This window comes from Ahaetulla prasina, chromosome 15, assembly GCF_028640845.1.
Source record: "Ahaetulla prasina isolate Xishuangbanna chromosome 15, ASM2864084v1, whole genome shotgun sequence".
In the NCBI taxonomy this organism is placed as follows: domain Eukaryota; kingdom Metazoa; phylum Chordata; class Lepidosauria; order Squamata; family Colubridae; genus Ahaetulla; species Ahaetulla prasina.
In genome coordinates, this window is record NC_080553.1 from 18375601 (window position 1) to 18402432 (window position 26832).

A 26832-nucleotide genomic window follows, 5' to 3' on the forward strand; every position below is an offset into this window, starting at 1 on the left:
CAGCTTGCAAAATTTAGTGCATTTGTCCTTAATGTCCCAAATTCATAATATTTTTTTTTTGTTTATAACCTTGTAACACCTGAATGATAAATAGGAACAAACATCTGCAGGAAACATGGACCCAGAAATCAGCAATCACAACATGCCAAAATTTGACACAATGATTAAGATTAAACCAAAGCTCAACAAATGTTGGAATAAAGGTCCCCCAGATTTGAGAGAAGACACTCTGGGGAAGTGGGGGTGGGGGGTTCAGTCCCGTGGAATGGCTGGGTGGGAAAGCCAGGCCGCCTCCCCCCCCCCTCCTCAAATCCACACAAATTTCAGGGGAACCAGAAATCGGGAAGGTGAAAACATTAAAACTGGTCTTTCGGAGCCGGCAGTGGGGCGGCCACACCGGGTGCTCAAAAGTAAACAGGCATACACAACTTATTTGTTGCTCGGATGGCACAAATGCACAACGTCCTTTTAGGTTAAAAACACAAAATACTGTAAAAATGCTAGAAAGGAAAAAAAAAATGATAAAAAGTTTTGGATTTTGGCAACTTGAAAGTAAGAAAAAACAAAACGCCTGTCTATGTGTGTTTGTGTGTTTTAAACGAAGAAATTTTGGTCCCCGATTCTAGGAAGTTCGGCAGGGATCCCGGCGTCTTCAGGATCCCGTGGAATGGCTGACCCTCCAACCGACCGATAGACAAACGCCAGGAAGGAGGCGGCAGCGTCTGCTCTGCAATGGCCAGAAAGACGTCAGGGCACAAGATGGGCTGCTGGCTAGGAAGGACTTGGCTGCCCTGCCGGGATGCGTCCATTGACCGGCCGTGATGGGGCTGGGCTGGGCTGGGCTGGCCGGCTGTGCCTGTCCCTCTCAGCAGCCCTGCAGGCGGCTCACAGTCCGAATCCTGCTTCCTCCTCCCCCTGCCGTAGATCCCTCCCCGCCCCCCACCCCACCCACCCACCCCCGCTGGCTCTCAGACGGCCATCTTCGCCACCTGCTGTTCTAATTTGGAAATGCGCTCGTCCTGATGCACGATTGTGTCTTTTAGCGACCGGAGCTCTTTCAAGATTTCTTCCAATTTGGCTTCGTTTTGCTGCGACAAGGAGAAAGAGACAAAAAAGAGGGTCCTGAAGGAGGGACGGGAGGGAAGCCGGAATGGGGAGCGGGAGGATGAGGGAAGCCCCCAACCCAGCTTGGCTAAGAGCAGCCGAGGCTGAGAGAAAAGGACGGATTCGGACCAGGAGGAGTTTCTCTGGTGCAGAAGGAAGGGGGGAGCTACTCACAGGGTTTGAGGTGTCCACCGCTTTCTTTGGGGTGCTGATGAGATCGCTCTTCTTGTTAGCAGCCGGTTTGTTGTCCAGGATGTTCTTCCTGACCACCTTGAGGTCCCGGTTTTTCCCTGGGATGTAGCCGTGTTTCAGGGAAATGAGCAGGGGGTTGGCGTTCTTCCCCTCAAACCATTCCTCGGCTTCCAGGGCGGCTTCGGGCCCAGCCGTGTCCGGATAGAGGTCATCCTGAAAGAGGTCAGACTGGGAAAGGAGAAGAAGAGGAGGAGTCAAACAACAACAACAACAACAACAACAGGCGTCCATCCAGTCAGTTGACCGGCCTCGGAGAATTTGGCCGACTCTCCCGAACCCAGAAGAACCGGGGCTCACCTTCCGGGGGACGGTCATGATAATCGGTTCGCACTTCCTCTCGTGAAGTTTGAAGAACCTGGGAGAGAGATGGAGAAAACCAGCCACCATTTCAGTGACCTCTGGAGAGGGAGGGGCATCCTTCTCCCTCCCTCCCTCCCTTCCCTGGTCATCAGAAACCAGGCCGAGAATCCGAAGGCCAGCGATGGAGCTCCTGCCGTCCTAAAGCCGGCCAACCTTTTTCATCTCAAGAGACTCCAGAGCTTGGCTGTGTCGGATTGCACTTCAGGGTTTGAGGTTGTCAGGCGGCTAACCCCCTCCCCTCCCCCCTGCCCCTCTTCACCTGGCGATCTCACACTTGTTGACATCCAGGCCCCTCTTGGGCATGAAGCCCATCCCTCTCTGGGGCTCTTTGCTGCTGAAGGTGTTGAGGTAGTGCACGTAGGGTGACTCGTCCGTGATCTCGAAGTAGCGGATGCTGCTGTCGCCCTGCGGGGGGGGTGGGGGTAAGAGGAGGGGTTACCAGACCAGGTTCCAGAGGGGAGGGTCTATATACAGTCCTCCACTTACGGACATAACAGAGCCCAAAATTCCTGCTGCTCAGTGAGATACCGGTTAAGTGAGTCTCGCCCCGTTTTATGAACTTTCTCGCCAGTGTTGTTAAGCGAATCACTGCAGGTGTTAACTTAGTAACATGGTTGTTAAACGAATCTGGCTTCCCCAATGGCTTCCCCTGTACCGTATGATTCCTGACGAAGGTATCTTTTCTTTTATGTACACTGAGAGCCTATGAACCGAAGACAAATTCCTTGTGTGTCCAATCACACTTGGCCAATAAAGAATTCTATTCTATTCTTCTATTCTATTCTGTCAGAAGGTCGCAAAGGGGCATCAGGTGACCCCGGGATACTGCGACCGTTATAAATACGAGTCAGTTCCCGAGCGTCTGAATTTTGGCCATGGGGTTGCTACAACGGTCGCAAGTGTGAAAAATCGCGGTAAGCCATTTTTTTCGGTGTGTTGTAACTGAACGGTCACTAAACGGACTGTTATAAGTCAAAGACTACCTGACTTTATTTATTATTAAGGGCAACATACGCCTGCCCGCCCCAATCCCCGACTCCCAACCATTCTGGACGGCTGACAACAATCAAAACAAGAATTACGGTAAAACCATTTACTGTATGAAAAGCGGAAAAGAAATGGGGTCTCTCGGTCCCCCTCCCCAAAAGCCTGGCTGAAGAGTTCGGTCTCTGAAGGTCTTCTAAACCAGGGGACTCCAACCTTGGCAACTTTAAGCTGGCTGGGGAATTCTGGGAGTTGAAGTCCTCCAGGCTTAAAGTTGCCAAGGTTGGAGACCCCTGTTCTAAACAATAGGGAAAGGGGGGGGGGTATCATCCAGACCTTTGGGTGGGAGGGTAACCTCACTACGAAGGCAGGGCTGGGCAGGCCTGGTTAAGGCAAGGGACACTTTGCTAACAGCCAACTGAGCAGGGCCTGACCCAGGAGGCTTCCAGGCACGGATCAGCACAGAAACTGAGTGCAGCCAAATAATATTCTCTGTTGGGTTTTTTCATGCTTTCTTTTTAAGAAAGGAACTTTCCAAAGAAACGGGTGGGGGGGGGGAATTCCTCAGAGGCTATTCCTGCATCCTGGGAATCCCAAAACAAATCCCAGGGAAGAAAAAACAGCTCCAAAGCCATCTATAAATAAATCCTTTCCCGTCAATTAAAAAAAACAAAACAAAAACACTTTATTGTGATAAAGACTGAGGAATAAGCTGGGCGTTTACTGCTCCCAATTCTGGGGCAAAATTCTTCTTCTTATTTTTTTTTTTGGCTCACCTTCCCGCATAAGTAAAGGATGTTCGTGTCCGGATCATAAAAGGGCAGCAGAACGCCGTTGCTGGTGTCCATTTCATGGAGGGCCACGGGCTCCTCCATGTTTTTCTGCAACGCAAAAAGATGGCTTTTTATTTCAAGAAGAGGCATCTGGAAGACAGACTGCCTCCTTCGCTGAAAAACAGCTTTCAAAATTAGGTACTTGAAGCAAACACTTCTCCAAACTTCTCTCTATCTCTCTTTATCCCTCTCTCTCCCTCTCTCGTATGTATGCATCTACCTACCTACCTAGTCTACCATCTATCTATCATGTATCTATCCTCCATTTATGCATCTATGCATGTATGCATCCATCTATCTAATCTATCATCTATATCAGTGATGTTTATATCTGACTGTCTGTCTGTCTGTCCGTCCGTCCACCTACCTACCTACCTGGCTACTCACCCACGCACATGGCCTTAGATAGCCTCCCGTTGACCAGAGATGGCAGATTTATTCTCTCTCTCCTTCCCTCCCTTTCTCATCCATCCATCTATTTAGTCTTATCTATCATCTATTTATGTGTCCGACTGTGTCTCCCAACCTTGCCCACTTTTAAGGTGGGTGGACTTCAATTCCCAGAATTCCCCAGCCAACCCCGTTTATAACAGTTGGAATACGGAGAGGAAGTTTGGGGAAGCCTTTGCCTTGGGTACATCGTTTTAGAAGCTATTCTCTAACTTCCTCTCTGTATTTAAGCTGCTGGAAACGTGGCTGGCTGGGGAATTCTGGGAATTGAAGTCCGCCCGCCTTAAACTGGACAAGGAACACTGCTCTAGGCCAGGGGTCTCCAACCTTGGTCCCTTTAAGACTTGTGGACTTCAACTCCCAGAGTCCCTCATCCAGCAAAGCTTAAAGGGACCAAGGTTGGAGACCCCTGTTCTAGGCAATGCACGCCTGTCTTTCTGGAGTGGCTCCCCCCCATCAACCCAGCCCCCCAGGGACACTCACGGGGTTCCAGAGGGCCAGCTGCCTTTCGCTCATGCGGCTGAACCCCGTGGTGAAGACGTTCCCATCCGAGAGGAAGATGGCGCGCATCGGCCGGGCGCCTTCGTGCGCCTTCTCTTTCTCCTGGAGGAGAGAAAGGAGCGGGGGGGGGGTCACATTCCAACAGCATAAAACAACCACAACTTTCAACTTTGCTCCCAGGCAGGGCGAGGACCAGGATGCTGGGCCTTGGAACTCCACCAGGCTGACTTTCACAGCTGCACCAGGGTAAACAAAACTCCGTAAGGCAAGCTCCTCCTTGTTGGCTGGGAACCATGGGAGCTGCCACCCCCACCTCTGGAGAGCCCCGGGGAGGAGAAGGCTGGCGTCACAGGTAAAACTGGTGTCAAATTTAGTTTCTCAATATGATGTGGAAGATCGATTCTGATTTTACGTGGTGTGACGCTTCGAGGCCGAATTAGGTCCTGGCTCTCATTCGCAAGACAGAAACTCTCCCTGCCAAGCTTGCCCACCCCCGACCAGCCTGACCCTCCGAGGGAGACCCCTGGAGACCCACCGCCATGATCTCCTGCTTCCGGGGGTCGATGACACGGACTTTCTTGTCTTTGGAGGCCGTGCAGATGAAGCTGCCGTTGCGGTTCCAGCTGACGTTGTAGATCATGTCTTGGTGCATATCGTCCAGGTTGATCAGGGGCTCCCCGGTGCCCACGTTCCAGATGATGATGGCGTTGTCACAGCCTGGGGGACAGGAAGGAGGAGGAGAAGGAGGAGAAGAAGAAGAAGAAGTGGAGGAGGAGAAGGAGGAGGAAGAGAGAAGAAGAAGAAGAGGAGGAGGAGGAAGAGAGAAGAGGAGGAGGAGGCAGGAGCACTGCCTGCTGAACTCAGATCCAGGGCTGTGTCTTCTGCAGTTCCCTTGAAGGGCTTTGAGGCACCCAAACAAGCCTCACCCCACAGGCAAGCCTATTGCACCCCATTTCTCAGCCTACCTGCACTTAGCAGCACGTTGCGGGCGGTGGGGTGCCAGGCTACAATGCCCACTCGTTTGGAGTGGCCCTCTAGGATGACCACAGGCTCCGTCAGGGACAGCGTGAGACCGTTCTCTGGAATCTGCCAGACCTGCCAAGAGAAGGGAAGGGGGGTTCTGGAGTCCGCACCTCACTCCCCGAAGGCCCTGGCCCCACCTCAGCCTCCAACGCAGAGCTCTCATCATTGTTCCTAATGCACGCATGAGAAGAGCTGCCAGAAGCTGCCAGAAGGCAAGAGCAGCTCAAACGAAGAGGACGAGAGATGATTGGCCCATCCCATAAGGCTTAAAAAAACCAGCAATGGCATTTGGGCTTTGCCGGAAAACAACATTGATAGCTTCGTCTTCTTGCATTTATTTTGTATGGGGACTTCTGAACGTTTGCCAAGAAAGGCCTTTGGCAGTTTGCCTAATTGGACCGAGGTTTGTGATAGGACTGAGGAATTTGTGTTGGGAGAATTTTGCTTTAATTTAGTTGAACTACGCTGAGAATGAAGTAATTCTCACCTGTTCGAATAAAGTTTGTTTGTTTTTTCATTGACTTGAGTTTCCTACTACCTACTTGGGCCTGGGTCACAACAGGGTCTTGGTGGGGCCAGCCTGACTATCCAGAAGACCCGTCCTGTGACTCTGCCTTCGGCTAAAACATGTTGCCTAACCCGTGTGAACTCCCTGGATGGCCGCCCAACTTGGTGTGTTTCAGAGCCTGAGAGAAGCAAACTCACTTCTCTTTCCTTGACTCTTTCTTGCTTCCCAACACGTTTTCTTTCAAAGCGTGTGCTAAGCGTCCTTCAAAGCCCCCAGTGAGTTCACTACTTTCCATCTTTCTTTGAAAGGGGGGGGGTTCCATTTCCCATTTCATACACTGCTTAGCTACCATGAAATATAAATGGTAAGCCGTCCCTCATTATTTCATTTATTACCCTTACTGGCACCCTGATTCTCCCTGAATGCCCAGCAGCCAACGGCCAACAGCCTCAATGACACATTTGTAATTAAAATCCCTTTTTTTTTTAAAGTATCCATCGCTAGCTGGGGGATTCTGGGAGTCGAGGTCCATAAATCTTAAAAGCTGCCAGGATTTGTCACCCTGGCTGACGTTCTGGCCAAACGCTGACTTGCAGGAGGGCCAGAGGGAGGCGGTGATGAGCTGCCCATTGTGCTCAACTTCCCCCTGGAGGAATGGAGGCTCCCGTGCCCAGCCTCGCAGCCGCGTGAGCTCCCGAGGATATCCGCCATCCGGCCGAAGCATTAAGAGCCGTTTCTGCAGGCGGCTCTCCTCCTCCTGTGCTGCACGAGTCTCCGCAGGCAGCCAGGATTAGAAGCAAACGCCCCTCTCCCTCCACTCAGATGCTTAAACTCCCAGCCAGACCTCCTAATGACATTAGTTCCGCTTCGCATCCCTGGCACCCACTAATAAACCATCTGCTCAGCGGGGCCTGGCGATTGGCTAGGAAGCATTACCTGAATGAGCAATGAACAACTGCCAGAAACCAAAGCGAGGTGCCGCACTCACCATCACCGTGCAGTCTTCTGAGCCGCTGGCGATCACCTGGTCGTTGTGAGGACACCAGTCAATGTCCAGCACTGGTCCCGTGTGGCCGCAAACGGTGGGGTACGACTTGTCGATTCTACCTGTCTGAAGGAGGAGGAGATGAAGGAGGCCATCAGCCAGAGGCTGAGTTGCAGGTACGCGGGTGAGTCGCAAAAACATGTCCTTGGCAGCTCCTCTTGGATTTGTAGAATTGGGGCCCCGAGGAATTTCGGCAAGGAAAAGGTGCAGTGGTGGGTTTCACATTTTTTTTACTACCGGTTCCGTGGATGTGGCTTGGTGGGTGTGGCAGGGGAAGGATACTGTAAAATCCCCATTCCCACCCCATTCCAGGGGAAGTATACTGTAAAATTTTCATTCTGTCCCCACTCCAAAATCCCCATTCCCTCCCCACTCCAGGGGAAGAAAGGATACTGCAAAATCCCCATTCCCTCCCGATCAACTAGGACTCGGGAGGCAGAGAATAGATGGGAAGGGGCCAGTCAGAATTTTTACTACCGGTTCTCCGAACTGCTTAAAATTTCCGCTAGCGGTTCTCCAGAACTGGTCAGAACCTGCTGAAAGCCACCTCTGGAAGGGTGGGCTCAATCATTAAGTTATGGTCTCCCTGCAAATGTCCCCCCACCCCGTCTGAGTGCATCAGCTCTCTAGAAAAGCAGGAGCTTCATTTCACAAGGTTTGCTCGTGAGGAGCCGCGGGGCTGCATCCCGTCCAGGGAAGGGCTGGCACACCCTTCGGGCTTCTGGCGGTTTAGGGCTGGATTTCCAGAGAAGCCTTCTGCTCTTTGTGCCAGATGACCCTTGGATTGCGGCCTGGGTGATTGCGCAGCAGCCAACGCTGGGAAGGTTAGCCTTTAAAGCCCAAAGTTCACTCTACCAAAGGCTTCAGAAGCAGCGTGAACTGGCGAGTCTTGCAAGCGGTCTACCTTGGGCCTGCCGGTCAGCATCGGAAGCTCAGCCGAAGGGAAGGTTCAAAGAGGAAGCGTCTTAAAGGAGAGAGGCCCAGCAAAGACCTCCTGCACTCAGGAGCCAGGCTGCTTTCCTCCTGATGAGGGGGGGGGAATGCGTGGCCGGGGGAGGGACGTGGGCGCAGCTGGGAGGCAGCACTTAAGTTCCTCGGTGGAAAAGCCATTGGCTCACAGAGGGACAACCCAGAAACACAGCAGAGACACAGAGGATGCGGATGGAGGGATGGATGGAGTGATGATAGAGGGAGGCAGGGAAGGATGGAGGGATGATGATGGAGGGATAGATAGATGGAGGGATGGATGATGGAAGGAGGGATGGAGGGATGATGGAGGGAGTGGAGGGAGGGATGAGGACGAGAGGGATAGAGGGATGGATGATGGAGGGAGGGATGGAGAGTTGGAGGGATGAGGAAGGGATGGAGGAATGGTGGGATGGAGGGATGGCGTGTCAGTGAGCTGCAAAAAAGGAAGACGGCTAATTTCTTTGACATACGGGCCTTCCAATCCAGGGCTTCATAGTTGCCCCCAAAGGCAGCTCAATCAAGATCTACAGACGGACATATTTCTGCACAGATGTCCTGGGTTGAAGTTCTTCCTTAGGACAAGCCCTGCCTTGTATGCAGGGAAATCCTTCCTGGATTATTTCCCTTTCCTGATCCAAGTTCAGAAAAAGGGAAACAGGGACACCTAGAAAGTGGCATTGGCGGCTTTTATATATATGGATATATATGGACGTTTTATGGATGGAGCAGAGGGGGCAGGAGGCCAGATCACAGAGGATGGGTTTGGAATGCCAAATAGGATCTGCTGAGGCAGTCAACCCCTTGCCCCCAAGGCTAGAGACCCCAGCCGCCGCTTATCTCCTAACAGGGGCCCCCACGTCTACCGAGAGCGCCCAGATGGTTCCTGCCCAGGCACCAGGCTTAAATGGAGAGGCCCTGCTGCCAATTCAGCCCATGACAAATGGCCATTAATCATCCATGAGGCCGGCTGGGATCACCATGACTAACCCTCTGTGAGATAAGGAGGAGCTGCCATTCCACAAAGGGGGAGGGGGGGAGGGGGACCTGGCCTCGGGAGGCCACCCTCCTTCAAAGACTGAGGGTAGAGATGATTCCAGCTACTCCGGAGACCCCAAACAGCCGTGGAGATGGGTGGTGATGTCAACGGCAAGAGAATTCGAGGGCCCTCCTGCTCCATCGGTCTCTCTTGGGGCAAGGAGGAGCGTTCAAGGTCAAACAAAAGTCTTGGAAGGACAGAGGGGAGGGTGGCACACCTAGTTTTGTAAGATAAGAGAGGGAAATGAGATAGGGAAGCAAGGCTAACGAGCCTCAACCTTGGCAGCTTCAAGATGGGTGGACTTCAACTCCCAGAATCCCCCCAGTCTTTCCTCGCTGTGGGGGGTGGGTGGGGGGAGCAGAAGCTGGAGGGACAGCCGAGCAATTCACACCACCACCCAATGGTGTGGAGCCCCACCCTCCGCAGCGGCAGGCAACAATTTGCACACACTTCCTGTGGAAACTGTGAGCTGCAACTTTTGGGAGGGGACAACCAACCACAATAGGGGGAGAAACTAAGTGAAATTTCACGCCAGCAGGACAAAAAAGGGTGCTTTTGCCTGAGATGACCGAACCCGGCAGTGCCCATAGAAAAACACATCCAGCCTTACCAAAAAAGCAAATAAAACCCCCAACAACATCAATCCTTCAGTGTATCTGTGCAGTGGCTTGTTTATTTATTTAAGGGGAATAAATTGTTTGGGAGGGGAAAAGTAAGGATATCCTTTAGAGCCTTGGAGCCAGCCTGCCCACCACTCTTCCGGCTTTGGCCCCTCGCAATCTGGAGGTTTTTCCAAGAGCCGGCTGGGTCTTGATTTGAGCCCCGGTGACTCCAGAACAAAAAGGAGGGGAGAAAAAATCTGTATTTGCAGAGTAACACTGAAGGCAAACCGTGAACTCCTGGCTGAGGCTCACTGATCAAGGAAAGGGAAACGGGAAGAAAAAAAATCAAATTTAAGAGGAACTCCACCCAAAAGACAAAGTTTTGGCTTGGAAAGGAAAACCTTTCTTGGGCCTTCCAACGATTTTATTATTTCCATGGACCAGAAAGCAAGGGCTCTTCATTTCCAGCACGGCTGGAGTCTTAAGAGAGACCAGGGCTGAGAAACACGGCACTAAGCTCCCAATTAAGGGTTTGTAGGGCCTGGTGCAAGATGAGAGCTCAGCTTTTGCCCCCCGGCTTTCATTTAACCTGGCGGCTGCCCTCCAGAAGGGTCCACTTTAATCCCCAGCCACCTCAGCGCTGGACAGGGAATTCTGGGAGCTGAAGCCCCCCCCCCCCCTAGTTTGGGAGAAATCCTCTCTGAATCTCCAGGAGCAATGGAGGGGAGCCTTTGGCGTTTGGCTAGGCGTTCCTTTCCCTTCCATTTCCCTGTCCAAAGTTCCTTTGTTTTATTGAAACAAAAGACCTCTGCGAAGGAATGGATTTCCTGGGTTTAGCAGGCTGGTGCTGGGTGCCCACTCACTGCCATTCCAGCCTCCTTCCTGGAACAGAGACGGCGGCGGGGGTGGGTGGGAGGAGGGGGCTTCTCCACCTGCCTTGCAATTCCAGGCAGAGCACATTTGCTCCGCCCGGGCTGCCCTCTCCAGGCTGCCCAGCCGGTGCCCGGAGGGTGCAGGGCAGGGAACACCAGAAAGAGCGGGGTTGGGTGGGTGGGGAGGAAAGAGCGTTAACCCTCCTCCTCCTCTTCCTCCTCCTGACTTGAAGTGGCTGCAGCAGCAGCTCCCAGCCAACCCTCCATCCTGTGGGCTCCGAGTGGCCAATCAAAGTGGAGGGTGGATATTATTCAGGACGAAGGCTGCTGCAGCCGAAAGAGCTCTAATGGCCATATATGGTAAAAAAACCACTGCCAGGGCCCCGACTGCTGCCGATACGACTGATTCGTGGAAAATGCTGCAGCTCCTGTCGAGGCGAGGCTGAAGGCGCGCAATACGCGGCTCCTCTCGAACGGAGCCCACTGGGGGAAAAAACGGGAGAGGAGGCTGCCAGCGAGCCTGGAGGCCGGGCCGAAGGCGCAGAGCCTGCTCCCCATGAGATAGGCAGCTGCTGCCTGAGCCTCCCTCCTTCTGCTGTGGGGGACATGGGGCAAAGCTTCTGGGGTGGAGAGGAGAGGAAGAGGAGAGGAGGAGGAGAGGAGCTTATCAGGCAGGCTGCGGGCAACCAAGATTGCAGCTGGCTGGGGAGGTTTAGCCCAGGAGGCCTTTTGCCCTGAGCTCTTCCCCTCTTTGGGGCAGGGTCCTCGCCAACTGCTGCTCAAAAGGAAAGGGCCCTGCACCCACCGCTCTCTCCCAGAGTTCCCCCCCCCCACAAGGCATCCATTACACCGCAAAGGGATCTTTGCAAGAGGAGGGTGTGGATTTCCCAGAACCCGGCAGGGGGAAGGGGAAGTGAGCCTTGTGCCCTGAGCTTCCCTCTCTCTCCGGGGCCAGCAGCGGGCTGGGCTCAGCCCTCTTCAGAGGTGGGTTTCAGCAGGTTCGGACCAGTTCTGGAGAACCGGTAGCAGAAATTTTGAGCCACGCCCACCAAGCCACGCCCACAGAACTGGTAGTAAAAAAATTTGAAACCCACCACTGGCCCTCTTCATCACCAACCCGCCTCCCGAGAAATGGGCTGAGGTCCAGGGCTGCAGGTTGGGGGCTGCCTAGGCCGCCCCTCTCCCTCCCCCCCACACCCCGAGCCTCCCTGAGTTCTCGGCTTGGCCTAATGAGCAAAGAAGGAAGCGTCCTTCTTCCCTGGGCTGGAGATCAGTGGGGAGGGAGGGGGAGGCCGGCCCAGCTCCATGACTCACTGCAAAGGGATGTGGGTTGCAGAGAACAAATCCACGCTTGGCCTGACTTACACAGGAAAGCAAGAGCCAAGTCCCTCCAATCGTTCACCTGGTACAATACAGAGAGGCAGGGGTCGTTTTCGCCTGCAGGATTGGGGCGGGGTGGGGTGGGATTCTGCCCCCACTTTGGACTATAGGTGCCCTTTGGGACCACAGCTAGCTCTGTGTTCTGCTTAGGAAAGGGTTCGTTGCCATATGCACTCCCTAAAATAACAGAATAACAGAGGTGGAAGGGGCCTTGGAGGTCTTCTAGTCCAACCCCCCCCCCCACCGCTCAAGCAGGAAACCCTTATACCATTTGAGGCAAATGGCTGCCCAATTTCTTCTTAAAAACCTCCAGTGTTGTTAGGAGCACCCACAACTTCAGAGACCGTCCTGGGGAGAAATTTTAGGTAACGGATGAAGAGTCAGGGGTAGTTAAGATTGCTAGGAAATACCAAATCGTCCCTCTGCTGTTTCATCCTTAGCGCATTTTGCACGTTCAGCTTGGGCAGAGAGGAAATCCGGGAGTCTTGCAATAAGTGAGGCTGCATTAAAGTTACAGGGTTGACCTTCAACATTACAGGAAACAGAAAAAAAAAAAATAACAATAATCTCCTGACTTACCTTGTGTAAAGGCAGAACCAGGAACGCTCCACCTCCGCTGGCTTCAATGATTATTGCCACGAATTTGGGGTTGACTGCGCAGAAGGAACTATCCCACGTGACGCGGGACACCCGGATGTCATCGTAACACTGGTCATTTTTCACCGCCTGGCCGAACACGTGCCGGAACTTGCTCTGTCGTACCACTCGTCTCATCGTTTCTGCAGAAGAGAAGGTGGAAAAAGATATATATATATATATGTTTTCTGAGGTTTTCGCGGGTGTTTGTATGTAGGTCTTTGGTTATTCGGGTTTTCTCCCGCGTAAAATTGGAAGTGTCTTGGCGACGTTTCGACGAAATCTCATTCGTCATCTTCAGGCTTCAGCTTCGTGTTCTGGGAGCAAGAACACGAAGCTGAAGCCTGAAGATGACGAATGAGACTTCGTCAAACGCCGCCAAGACACTTCCAATATATATATAAAAGATATATATATATATATAAAAGATATATATATATATATATAAATATATATATATATATATAAATATATGTATAAATTATATAATTTGTTTTATATATATATAAATAATTTATATATATATATAAAAGATATATATGTATATCCTTGACTGGGATCAGTTTCACCTTGTGAGAAATAGCTCAAGGGGGCCCCCAACTGGCCAACGGGAGGGCCTCCCCGGAAGAGGGGCAGTCGCGGCTTACGATTCAGCTCCCGCCCCCCGCCCCCCGCCCCCGGACAGGAAGTCCTCCTGACATTTGGGAGGAACAACTTCCTCATTCTGGGCAGCGACCCCAACCAGTTACAGGAGGTCCTCGACTTATGACCACAATTCAGCCCGAAATTTAGGTTGTTAAGTGATAAATTTGTTGTTTTTTATGACTTTTCTCGCCACATTCATTAGGTGGATGACTGCAGTTCTTAAATGACACGGTCATTAAGCGAATCCGGTGACACGGTCTTTAAGCGAATCCAGCTCCCCCTTGGCTTTGGCTGGTTGGAAGGTCGCAAAAGGGGATCACGTGACCCCGGGACACTGCGACCGTCATATATGTGAGCCAGCGGTCAAGCGTCCGAATGTAAATCACGTGACCATGGGGGATGCTGCAATGGTCATAAGTATGAAAACTGGTCATGTCACTTTTTCCAGTGCCGTTGTAACTTCGAGCGGTCACTGAGTGAATTGTTGTAAGTCGAGGACCAGCTGGACGGTTCACTGGGAATCCTACCTGCCCTGAATGCAGGCTCCCTCTGGGCTGCCCTAAGGGAAAAATCTAAGGTTGGTTTTCCAAATCTGTCCAATTATTATTCAAATTTTAAACCCAACAATATTTGCCTGGCTGCCCAGAAATAAGCTGCTGGATTGTAACAGATATTTTTGTTTAATATATGTTAATTGTTTTCATTGGAAGAAACGTCAACAGTCTAGCAATAACAGTCAAACAAAAACACCTCCAAACCGCAAACAGCATTGCTCAAAATTGTTACCGAGGACATAAAAAAAAAAAATATCCGAAATCACCAGTTGCTAAATCAAATATTGTGGAATAACCGTCCAATATTTGTAACGTTTTCATTTTAAGCGGCACAACGAAGAATGCAATTAACTGGTTTGAGACCGGCAGGAAGCGTAAGAACAAACGAGTTAACTTACTGCGAAACAATGAAGGGCTTATTTAAATATCGCTTCAATCAACATTTAGCCGAGATTTGCACAATGAATATCTCTTCCTTTGGCCTCCTTTAAAACAAAGGGAATAAATTGAAACAGATTCCGCTCGAGAGCCTTATCTGGGCCACGTCTTCCCTTGCCAGCATCACGGCTCCGTGGGTTTTTGGCAAAGCCTAACATCCTTCCAAGTTTTCAGAATTTCCCCCTTGGGGGGCAGGTGGAACTCTGGGCCTGGCAGGGGACCCCCTTGGAGGGCACCAGGCCAGAAAGCCGAAAGAGCCCCGTCCATTGCTGCCCCATACGCGCACATGCCCTTGCATCCGTCTCTCTTGCAAACAAGGATTAGGGGAAGAAGGCCGAATGCACACTTTGCAATCAGACCTAACAAAGACAGCCTCTCTTCGGTCATCTCTCTTCAGACAATCACGAGATGATCATGGGCAGCAGAGGAGGATGTGAGCCGGATTTGAGGAAGAAAAAAAGGAAAAAAAAAACACAACGGATGTCAGAAACGCTAAACCGCAAAACATTCTGTTTTGCCCTGGCTGCATCCTGAATGGTGGCAAAAGAGCTTCCCGCTTTTGCTGACCGGCAGAGGCACCGCAATGCTCTGGTCTGTAGATCCGGGTCTCAAAATCCAGCGGGCCCACCTCTTCATGGCAATAAAAACCAGAGGAACTTCCAGCAGCGATTCTGGAAAGTGACCAGACCGACAACAATGGAGACGGTGCAATTAACCCAGGGAGGAAACCACGCCACCAAGTGTTCCTAAGATCCCCCCAGACCTCTGGGAATCTCGGGGGTGGGGGTCACGGGCTTTTTCTAACAAGACTTAGCCAAGGGGGGTTGCATCAGGGATGCCTGTCCACCTTCAGGACAGCTGCCGAAGAGTCCCAGTATCCTCGCAGCCCTCGGGGCCGCTGAGCAGGAGGAGAGGGGAAAAAACAACCCACCACTCTTGAGCGATGTGGGAGAACGGTGGTCTCCTCTCGGCTGCCTCTGGGATGGGGGATATTTTTTGCAGGCTGTCGAGCAGATGGCTCATTAGTGCAAAGAAGCTCCTCCTGGCAGGAGGGGGGCCCGTTACTTCCCCATGACCCTGCCTGGCAGCTTCCAGCTCCTCTTTTCTGCTACTGAATGGAGGAGGCTTGGCCTGGGCTGCAGAGAGAGAGGGGGGGGGGGTGTCAGCCACAAGGACGAGGCTGGCTCTGCCCTGACTCGATCTAAGTGGTCTCTGGTGTTCTGACCAGGGAAGTGTGTGTGAGTGTGTTGACTGGGACGCTCCAAGAGGTGCTAAACAGGGCTGAGCCGAGTACTCAGAAAGCCAGGAAGGGCCCTCCCAGGGAAAAACTAGGAAGCTGCAGGAGGAAAGGACCCCCCACATCTCCATTTAAAGCCCTCCAGATTCTCCCCCTGCCCTTGAAACTCTGTTATGGCTCCGCCGGCATCTGCTGGGGACCCCCTTATTTAGGCAAATGGCAGAATCCCACGCCAACGTTCAGGACTTAATTCCCACATCAATCTTACAAAAGATACCGGGCTGTGCGAAATTTTGCTTTATTTCCCTCCCCTCCAGATTTTTCTCATGTTGCTGAGCCCTAAATTCAGTGCACCCACAGGAGAGAGAGAGAGAGAGAGGGAAAAAAAACCTCCACCAACTTAGCCAAACCGGCAAAGGGAAGGAAGGGATGGGGAAAGGAAAGGACCGTCTCTAGTCACCGGCATTCTCGCAGAGCAAGCGCCCTGCAAGGATGACACCTCAAAGGACACCCCCTCCCACACACACACTCCTATCGTGCCCCCCAAACGACAGCCCCCCCCCTTCTGGGCTGCAGCACCCTTCTCCTTCTGCGTGGGGTGAATCCTTTCCGCATTTGTTTTGCCAAAGAGGCAAGGCAGGGCCTGCACGTGGGGCGGCCTTCAAAACAGAGCAACGCATTGGCTGGTGTTCCTCCTACGAGCTTCGCCCAACCTTTCCTGGTGTTTCTACCACGGAAGCACCTTCAGGACTAAAATTCCTCCTGAATTCACTGCCACAAGGAAAGAGAGAGAGAGAGGGAGGGAGGGAGAGAAGAACCATGCTAATTCAGCTGTCAAGGAATGAAAGAATTAGGATGCTTATATCTGTATGTATGTATGTATGAGTGGTAGGTTTCAACATTTTTTACTACCAGTTCTGTGGGTGTGACTTAGTGGGCATGGCTTGGTGAGCATGGCATGGGAAGGATACCGCAAAATCTCCATTCCCACCCCACTCTAGGGGAGTGGAAGGCAGAGAAAAGATGGGGGCGGGGCCAGTCAGAATTTTTACTACCAGTTCTCCGAACTACTCAAAATTTCTGCTACCGGTTCTCCAGATCTGGTCAGAACCTGCTGAAACCCACCTCTGGTACGTATGTATATGTGTATGTGTCTATATATACATATACATACATACATATATATGTATATTCAGGGCTTGAGCTGGCTGTCTTCTAGGGAACAGTCCCTATATTGCATTTTTTAGGTGTGGCTGAAATGCTATGTGCATGAAGTCACGCCGACAGAATTTAATATTTTGGAAGTGCCCTTTTTACACGGAGTCTGTAAATTAAAGAGCACCAAGGATGAGAAAAGCTGAGAAAAGTCATTTCTAAAAATGGGCACGAAGTTTAGGCTGATGTGCCACAGCCCCATTGATATTTCCCCCCCCCTTTTTTGTGTGTGCATATATTCTGTCTCTCCACCCGCTCAGAGATCTCTCCTTCTGACTGTGTCCTTCTCAGCAGGAACCATGCAGGACAAGAAGCAACGGATGGAAACTCATCAAGGACAGAAGCAACCTAGCTAGAAGTAAGAAGTTTCCTGACAGTGAGAAATCAATCCATCATTGGAACGACTTGCCTCCAGAAGTTGTGAATGCTCCAACACTGGAAGTTTGAAAGAAGAGATGGGACATCCGTCTGACACGGTATAAGGTTTCCTGCCTCAGCAGGGGGTTGGACTAGAAGACCTCCAAGGTCCCTTCCAACTCTCTTCTTCTGTTAGAAGTTTCCCCCAAGCGACCCTTGGATCTAGAGTGCAGATTTTTGATCAGGCTCCTTTGCAAAAGAAAACAATATAATACAGAAGGGAGGGGCTCTGGGTTCCAATAAAGGGGTCATGTGAAAAAGAAAACAAGGTTTACCTCCTGCCTGAGAGCCAAAGAGGGCCGCTCTAGCCCCATTCAAAGCCCTGAAGCCTTCGGTGCCTTTACCTAATTAGGTTTTGCAAGATGCAACCGATGCTCCTTCCCCTTATGATAAAAGTTGGGGGGAGGGGAGGGAAGTGAGAGAGAGAGAGAAACCAGCTGATGATGATAGGCTGTAAATGTTGGCTCACTTTTTATCACAGTGGCTGGAAGGAAAAAGGAACCTGAAGTGATTTTTTTTTGGGGGGGGGTTATAATGAGAGAGGAAGGGGGGGGCACATATGTGGAGGCGCTTCGTTTTAACGAGCTCATTAATTCAGAGGCTTCCTAATGTCCTCAGCCACGTTTGGGGAGAAGATAAAAGGAAATCCTTTGTCCATCCTGCACCGCAGCTTATAACTAACTGGAGGAGATAATAAATTGACTTTATTGGGCCTCCTGTCAGTTGCTCTTGAAAGCCACGCCTTCCTTCCCATGTGAAGGCCAGGGGTGGGGTGGGGGGCATTGCTGATATCTAAAATTGCAAAAAATTAGGGGCTTGTGAGGTTGAAGGTCAAGGTTTGACCTGTGGGCTTCACCTCCCAGAATTCCCCAGCCAGGAGCAGCAATGCTGATCCAATTGGAGGGCAGAGCTTCTTGTTGTGATCTGCCAGCAACCTGGCAACAGAGTCGGACAGTGAGGAGGCTGGGGAGGACAACGGGCCAGTCCTGGAGGCTGGGGAAGGCCCGGACGAGGGCTCTGCGTCAGAGGCAGAGATGGGGCCAGGGCCATCTGGGAACGATGAGCGGACTCCGGAAGCCTCCAGAGGCAGACAGCAGAGAGGCAGAGGAACAGGAGGAACCTGTTCCTAGTGCACACATGTGAAGAGCTGCCAGAAGGCAAGAGCAGCTGAAGCAAAAAGGACGACTCGAGAGTAAGGCCAGAAGATGATTGGCCCCACCCATAAGGCTTAAAAGAGCAGCAACGAGCCTTTGGGTTCTTTGTAGAAAAGCAACATCGATTCCACGGTTTCTGGTAAGTGTTTCTTGAACTTTGTGGGGGGTTTTGCCAAGAAAAGCTTTTGGCAGGTTGCCAAAGACATCAAAGGTTGGTGATAAGGCCGAAGGACTGGTTATTAAGAGTTTTGTTTTGGACTAAAGCTGAGAATGAATTAATTCTTAGCTGTTTTAATAAAATAAGCTTGTTGAGGACTGAATTGTGTTTAGTAATCACTACTTGGGCCTTGGTCACAATACTCCTGTGGGGAAGAGGCCAGGAGAGGTCTGCAATGCTTGCATGGGTTGTCAAGACAATTACAAGTCTGACCTTGGTGAATTTGATGCCGACACTTAAAAAAAAAAAAAGGAACCCAATGATTGCCCTCCGTCAAAATTCATGTACATGAATGTCACCCAGTATCACAAGCGGACCAGCCACTTTGGTGAACTCAACTACAGCTTCAGCTTTGACAAGCAGGGTCCCTGGGACATCATTCGATTTTTAGTTGTCCTAAGCAAACAAGACCTTCCAAATATGGCCAGGTACAATCAATATTAGCCTCCACACCGTAGGAGAAAGATGGTTTGGGAGGCACGGCTAGCCACATTTTGGAACATCATAGCAACCGTGACTGGAAGTGAAGGCTCCTCCAATGGGGAGCTTCAAACCTGCCAGGTACATTTGGAAGGAGGATCTAAACTGAATTTTTAAGAATTTACTAATGTTCCAACCTTGTCACAAGGTACATATTCGCAGTGGGGCTCGGTCTCCTGTTTGCAAGAAGCTCTAAAGAGGCAAGCAAACGAAACCCCCATGCTTGGAGGGCATGAGGAAGTACATCCTGCTATAGAAGTGACCGGAAAATACACCACAAAAGACAACAAACCCCACTTTAAGATTATGAAGAGCACATTCTTAGAGAAGGCCAGAGAAAACAAACAAGAGCGCTTAATCTCTCTGTTTCAACCGTTCTAAAATTTCCAAATTACAAACATCGCGAGCGAGCAAACATCCTTCCGCTCCTTGGTGATCCCATTTTCTCACTGGATCTGGGCCCTCCTCTCTCAACTATTCTGCTTCACCTCCATGTACTCTTGTTTCCTTACTGGTGTGCAATGACAAGCAAGGAAGTCCACACACACCCGTCACGGGAACCCTCGTTCTGCAACTGCATTAACAGACGGATCTGCTTTGCTCAGCCTGAAACCAACCGGCGAAAAAAGGAAAGCTAAAATTCAACTGTTGAAAACAAGATCTTGTTGATTTCCCACAGCAAGTCAGACCAGAAGCATAAAAGCAAACAGTTTAGGAAAAGTACAAGAAGTGTATTTCGTAATTCTCCGGGGGAAAAAAGCAGAGCAACGAACGCACCACCGTGGCTTTCAGCATGTCTGGATTTAAACTGCCCTGTGAGCACCCAAACACAAGATTAGCACTACCAGGAAGGCTTTCTGAAGGACAAGCGCCTGTGACGCAAACTGCCGAAGGCCTCCGTGCACCGAACGGCATGTGCCGCGAAGCATCCCCACCAAACCTCCAGCAACAACAAGCCGAGAGGTTCTGGGCAAAGAAGCTCTCGTGAAAAATCGCTCCAGGCCGAATGCAAAGATTGAAATTAGAATATTCCAATTAAGTCGAAAAGTAGACAACCAGGGCACACCTAAAAGGCATGGCCAGAGGGAGGAGAGGTTGGGAGCTGTCCTTCAGGGGAATTATTTGGAGCAGTGATCTCCAACCTTGGCAACTTTAAGCCTGGAGGACTTCAACTGTTGAAGTCCGCCAGGCTTAAAGCTGCCACGGTTGGAGACCCCTGATTTGGACACCCCTCCTCCCAGGCTGTCGACTCCTGGTCTAAATGAGGATTTCATCACCAGGAAATAAAACTGGTTTAAATACAATTCCCCCCCCCCGTCGATATTGGCATTTTTTGTACACACCCCATTTTAATTTACAACCAAATCAAACATCACTGACATTGTGGCCTCATTCACACCACCAGACCTTCTCTCTTTCCCCCTCTGAGCTAAGAGAGAATATTCCCACTTGCTGATAACAGGGCAGCTCAGGGCTGGTCATTCCCTCCCCTTAACAATAACAATAACAACAGAGTTGGAAGGGACCTTGGAGGCCTTCTAGTCCAACCCCCTGCCCAGGCAGGAAACCCTACACCATCTCAGTCAGATGGTTATCCAACATTTTCTTAAAAATTTCCAGTGTTGGAGCATTCACAACTTCTGCAGAGAAGTCGTTCCACTTATTAATTGTTCTACACCCTTCTCTTGGGTGTAGCTCTAAGTTCTTTTCTTTTTTTTCCCTTTCTCTTTCTCTCTCTCTTTTTGGCACTTTCTTTCCCTCGGGGACCTAGTTTTTCTTATCAGAGCAACAGGGTTAAACACGTGCAATGATCTTCCTTGGTCTTGCAGCGAACTCTGCCAAGGTTGTGTCTTAAGTTTTCCTCCAGAGTTATGGCTGGCAGCCGTGCCCTGATATTATTTTATTCCGAAATGCACTCAAGCTCTAGCAGGTAACCTTCGTGACCACGAGGCTAGCTAGAGAAGCCAAGAGGGTAAGGTCCCCATTTCCAAAGTGACCTTTTGGGGAAAGATTTCTGGCATCTTTGCACACCACAAGGCAGCTGTGAACAAATGAATGTGTCTTGTCCTCAGATGCTGCTCCCCACCAGCTTCCATGGCTGCTGAGTGGTGTCCGGTTAAGACCAGAGGAAAGGCATCCACCTATGTGCTGGACTACAGCTCCCAGAATCCCTCAGCTGTGCTAGCTGATGCTTCGGGAGAGCACATCTGGTTGGTGTTGCTGCCGGAGCCAAGAAACGAGTGAGGTGATGTCTCCAGTGCTGGCACTGAGAATAGAAAAGTTGGCACCTCTTGATACAAGGAACCTTTTCAACATGAGCGTAGTGTCTTCCTTGAAGGATGTCTGGATTTTTTTCTGGATTTCTCTGGGCCACAGACCCTCCCATAGAGAGCAAGGGTTCGAGCAACAGAGCCACTGCCCAACTCTGGAGGAAGACCAGACCCTGCACTGAAGATGTTACCTAGTTTGGGTCATGAAATGTCTGCAAGTCAACCACCAAGCTCAGAGATCAGGATGGACCCCACTATCATTGCCCTCCTGCTTCTCTTCCTCCTCCTCCTCTCTACAAACCCCACTCCCTTCCACCACTGATGGTGTTACCTAGTTGGGTCATGAAACGTCTGCAAGAAAACCACCAAGCTCAGAGAGCACCAGGGGCCCCTCCTTTCAACCTTGAGCTACCAATATTCTCTTTAAAGGTAAAGGTCAAGGTTCCCCTGGCACATATGTGCTAGTCGTTCCCGACTCTAGGGGGCAGTGCTCATCTCCGTTTCAAAACCCAAGAGCCAGCGCTGTCTGAAGACGTCTCCGTGGTCTTGCGGCTGGCATGACTCAATGCCGAAGTTGCACAGAACACTGTGACCTTCCCACCAAAGGTGGTCTTTGTTTTTCTACTTGCATTTTTTATCTGCTTTCGAACTACTAGGTTGGCAGAAGCTGGAACAAGTCACGGGAGCTCACCCCGTTATGCGGCACTAGGGATTCGAACCACCGAACTGCCAACCTTTCGATCGATTCTCTTTATGGAAGACCATGTCTCTGAGCACCACCAGAAGAGCGCTAGCATCTCATCCACAGTTCAACCCAGCATCTCATCCACAGACGAGAACCTCATCTGTCCACTCAGCGTTTCCCTCCCAAGCCCTTCCTCACAGCCTCTTCCACATCTGCTTTTACAACCCCTTTCAAGACCAAGAGAGGCTTCCTCTCTTGAACAGGCTGTTTTTAATCTTTTTTTATATCTCGACAGACAGACCGGGAGTTAACTCCTGTTCTTCTGGCAACTTGGCATACATCGGGGTGAGAATCTGCCTTTTCGCCCAGCTTCTCCTCCTCACCGCATGAGGAGCAGTCAACCCCACTGGCTGGGAACTCTGGAAATTGTGGTGTAATACATGTCTGGAGGGCACCACAACGGGACGTGAAGTTAAGGGGGAAGCCCCACCTTGGAGTCATCTGCTTTAATTACAAAGACTGCTCTGTGGAGCACTGGAGACGGAAGAAGTCAAAAAAGATAGAAAACGATGCACTCCAAGGGATGATATAGGGGAGAAGTTAGAAAGCCAGTGTTTATTTAATTCAGGGCCTCTCAAAACTCAGAAAATCTGCATCTACCGGATTTGGGGAAGTTCAAACCACAGGGTGCTTTCCGCACTCACTTGGTACAAAGCCCGGTTCAGGGCACGCAGTGGTGGATTGTCTTCTTCGTCCCCTATTTTATAACTTTGCAGCCACCTCTGTCCGTTCAGCCTACCCTGTGGACAATTCAGAGAAAAGCCTCTCAAAAAGTAAGCTTGGAAAAGTGGCCAGTAAGGGGTTTTCCCCACTTTGGTCCCTTGAACCCCAAGCCGAAGCCCAGCCTGGCTGCCCCAAGTCACATTTTGCTCCACTACATCTGAATGGTGCGATGTTTCTAGGAAGACAGGGATTCCTAAGCGTCTTCTGGATGCCACCAGGTCTGATCCGATGGCTCATTTGGTCTCTCCCTCGGATGCTCAATTACTCCGTTCTAATTGGTTTAGACTCTGCTGCTAGCATTATTTGAATTTCACTGCTTTGGAAACGACATTATGGAGCAGGGGCTTAAAAGCCAGGGGAGAAAGGGAAAACTAATTGCATTACCACAGATAAGGGCTATCTGCCCCTTTCTGGCCAGATGCTCCTTCCCTCCACCCACTCATGACCCTGATCCTCTGCAGGGGGAGCACTCCACACCCTTAAGATCATCCGGTGGTGCATTTCACTGGTGACACCTCAACTTATTAAAGCATGGTTTTTGATGAACTTCAGCCGAGTTTTGTTTATGAGAGGGATTGTTGTTGTTTTTTAACTGCCCTTGAATTTTTCTCTTAACTTTATTGTTTGGCCAGTCATTAGAGCGGCTCCAAGTTACTCTCAGCAAGTTATTTGGTAGAAACAATCTGACTAATCTGTCTCCCAAATGGGAAGACTGCAGGTCCCCTGCTGCCTAATTAAAGTCAGAGGTGGCCAAGGACAGCGGTTCACAGATGTGGCCCCGATCCTAAAGACGTCTTCGTTTCAAAAGCTGCCAGGATGGAATTCTTCCACTGAGTCTCTGAAAATGTGGATGCATGCTGGGTTGGTTGGCAACATCTCATGGTGGAGCTGATGGCCATGGTTGGTTTGATCTTTTATGGCCTCCTTATCTGCACATCTGTATTAAGTTTTTATCAGCTCCCAGGAGCCTCTGGATTCTGGTGGTCTTTGAGGGAGAGAAATAAATGCCTCCATCCATCCATCCAGGAGGGTTCCACAAATCAGACATCCTGGACTGTCATTGTCCTCAAAGGACTCCTAGGGCTGTGGCTTCCTAAACTGAGGACCCTCAAGAGTCTCTAGCGAGATATTCAGAGAAACTACACCTCCCAGGAGAATGAGGTGGAGAAGGAACGGCATGCAATCTGGTTTCCCGCTGGTCACAGAGGGGAAATGCCTCAAAGAGAATGAACTGGCCGTCCGTATTCTCAGCGGAGGCAATCCAAATTTTAAACAACGGTGCACAGCCGGCCTTTCCAAGGAAATCAAAAGCCTTTCTCAAGTCAACAGGGGTGTAAGACAACTCCAAACATGTTAAAAAACAAAAGGCCCCAAACTATCTTTAAGAGGCGCAAGTGGACATGCCCTGCTCAAATGAGCCATTTAATGGATTTACTATGAACACGTTCAACTTTAGCACGCCTGCAATAAATTTGAAATTATTAAGCCTCATTTGACATTCCTTCCCTTCCGGCCTGCTTCATGATGACACAATATTAGCGTTGCCGGCCGTGCCTCTTATCGCGGAGACTTCTGCCCTCTGCTTCGCAACGCTTGGAGCCCTTCCCAGATCTAAGAGATGCCAGAAGTGTGAAGATCGCCCAAAAGGCTCTCAGTCCCACGGCAGGCAGAACTGAACCACGGCAGCAGCAGCCACAATTTGTGACCACTGAGAACTATCTGGCCCACCAGATCTGGCAGGCCTGCAGCAGGGAGGAAAAAAACACTCTGCTCCTGGGTTGTGTGTGTGTGTGTGTGTGTGTGCACGGGCGCGCAGAGGCTGTTGCCGCCTTGATCTTTTATCTCTGTAAATACAACCTTTAGCAAGCAGGGCCCTGCTGGCCGGTAGCAGAGCCATGTCAGCAAGTTGCAGCAACCTCTGTTTTTCTGAACAAATAAAAAAAAAGAAAATGAAACCACTTTTCTGCCAAGCAAGCTCCTTTGCGGCCCTTTTCTCAGCTGGTGCAGGTTCTGCACTGTTGACACCAGATTCCTTCCTGCCAGATCCTTTCCTGGCCGCTTTCCAAGGGCCTTGGACTGATCCCAGGTTGCTTTGGCCCAGAAGATCGACTGGGATCCACTGCTGGGATTTTCAGTCATTTCAGCAGCAGAGATTCCTGGCCGGTTGGTGGATTGATTCAACTGACGCGCAGGCTTTCGACTGAGACAAGGACTCAAGCAGCAACCTCGGAGACAGCAGCAAATAAAAGACACACAGCAGAGGCACATACCGATCCCAAATTACACGGCCGAAATAAAGGAAACGTGGCACCAGCAGCAGACACGCAGTTCTGCATGCAAGGAAAGCCTTTCATTCTGTTCTGGGAGCCGTAATTAATTCCTGCGCTCGACATTCTTCGACTTTTGCACAAAGTGCTCCACGATGGATCTTGGAATTCAGTCGAAAAATTAGGTCAAAACTAGACCTCCAGATGTTAACGGTTGACAAGGGTGAAAATTGGGAGCTTAGTGGAATAAAACTCCGGTACAGTTTTGGAGAGAAACAAAATGTCGGGGTTCATCGTTAAGATAGCTTTGCATACCTTGTGTTATTGTGCAGAGCCAAGATCTTCTTCGCTCAATCTCATACTCCCTTTGTGCTCCACCTACAAAGTGTCACCCAGGGTCGGAAGAGTCAGGATTCTCACAAACAGAGGTCAGGAGCTTCGGCCAAGCAGGCACTCAAAACCAGCCAAAGGAACGTCAGAAGGTTCTGCATGCCGTCCATACATCCATCATCCGGCGTGGAAAGGGCCATATTCCATAGTTTGGATCCTGGCATCGGCCCCACAGTCAGTTGCCAAGGGAATTCTTCCCCAAGAAAATATTTTGTGCAGGAGCCAAAGACAACCCATGGGCTAATGACAGCATCCGTCAGCAATGAGAAGGAACGTTCGCACTCAACACACAAGCAGGCTATCACTTTTCTGCAGCTCAGATTTATAAACAGCTAACCGTGACAACAACTGACTGAACTAACCACCGTCTAGCTAATCAACTCGTAAACTGTTTATTCGCTCAAGCGTTGCCACAATGTTGTGCAGGGCTGTTCCGTGGCACAGGGAAATGTCCAATTGTTTCAAAATAGTTTCAAAAATCCACCGATTCGTTTGCTATTGGGAAACAAGTTGTACAGGCCCTGCTCCCAGAAGCCTATAAATTAAATTTTTTGTACCGGAAAGAGAACAGCTGGTGAGACGGGAAGCTGAAGGGAAGCTGATAAGAAATAAAAGGCACGTGTGAGCGTGGCTGTAAGTGTTTCCTCTAAAGTAAACCTCATAGGAGCCCAGAGTGGGAATAATAACTACGAGGACAAGAGGCTTACTCATCCCTTCCTCCCCCCCATGACAAGGAAGGGTCCCTCTAGGGAGAGAGAGCCAGTGACACACAGAGGGCTGAGTAATGCCTCCCCTCCTATGGCAGCCGGCCTTGGAAGAACAAAAGACTCGCATGGCATCCCACACAGAAGCAGCCTTGAGGGCTGCAAGGCCGAAGGTTCGCCTGGCCAACCAACTGTTACACCCAACCAGGCGAAGGAGAAAGCTGGTGGAAAGGGAGGTGGGCAGGAGAGGGGTTTGCATCCCAGCACCGGGCTTCCAGTTTTCGCAGCTGCCCTGTTCAAACCGAAGGGAACTCTTTTGATTTCCATCCACCCCCAGCTGCATTCACACACACACACACACACACAACGCACAAACGTTTGCAAGAGGGCAAACTCCTGGCTAGGCTCTTTGGACCCTCTGAAACTCCATGCGCCAGCTCAAAGCGGGTTCCAGCATGGAGGAAAGCAGCAGCCCGTTGCCTCGCCAGCAATGATGCCATCTCTGCTCCGGCTTCCTGCAGTCGGTGCTTTTGCCCGCTTGCCATGAAAGCTGAGACCCAGAGGGTGCCACCACCACCCCGCCCCAGGAGCCCCCCCCTTGCCCCTTGAGTGCAGCCGGCTGGGGGATGGCCGGTGCTGCCTGGCCCTGTCTCATCAGGGAGTGCCCATCGCCCACACACGGGGCCCTCCTCCTCCTCCTCCTCCTCTCCAATCTGCACCCAACACCTGCACGCCTCCGTTAACCTGGATCTGGCTCTTCCCTTGGCACAGCGGCACCCTGCCTCCTCCTTCCCCTGAGCTGCACCCAGAGGGCCGCGCCA

General features: G+C 50.9%; 2 protein-coding genes across 3 annotated transcripts in view; both read right to left on the reverse strand.

Moving 5' to 3' along the window:
* The window catches only part of CORO1C (coronin 1C), a 27949-nt gene continuing 1117 nt past the window's right edge, over nucleotides 1-26832 (reverse strand). The window contains exons 1-11 of one of the 2 annotated variants that reach the window (XM_058158881.1): nucleotides 14153-14587; nucleotides 12499-12698; nucleotides 7004-7126; nucleotides 5450-5579; nucleotides 5020-5201; nucleotides 4467-4586; nucleotides 3477-3581; nucleotides 1976-2121; nucleotides 1654-1711; nucleotides 1279-1524; nucleotides 1-1088 (exon numbers count right to left, since the gene is read on the reverse strand). In XM_058158881.1, coding sequence (XP_058014864.1) covers nucleotides 969-1088; nucleotides 1279-1524; nucleotides 1654-1711; nucleotides 1976-2121; nucleotides 3477-3581; nucleotides 4467-4586; nucleotides 5020-5201; nucleotides 5450-5579; nucleotides 7004-7126; nucleotides 12499-12693 — 1425 coding nt within the window. In that variant the 5' untranslated portion in view covers nucleotides 12694-12698; nucleotides 14153-14587 and the 3' untranslated portion in view covers nucleotides 1-968. Of the gene's footprint in view, nucleotides 1089-1278; nucleotides 1525-1653; nucleotides 1712-1975; nucleotides 2122-3476; nucleotides 3582-4466; nucleotides 4587-5019; nucleotides 5202-5449; nucleotides 5580-7003; nucleotides 7127-12498; nucleotides 12699-14152; nucleotides 14588-26832 lie in introns of those variants that run through there. The other variant, XM_058158880.1, reaches the window with a different exon arrangement.
* The window catches only part of LOC131185903 (uncharacterized), a 10925-nt gene continuing 4334 nt past the window's right edge, over nucleotides 20242-26832 (reverse strand). The window contains exon 2 of the mRNA XM_058158887.1: nucleotides 20242-21178. Within this exon, the coding sequence (XP_058014870.1) occupies nucleotides 21066-21178 (113 nt within the window). The 3' untranslated portion in view covers nucleotides 20242-21065. The remainder of the gene's footprint in view (nucleotides 21179-26832) is intronic.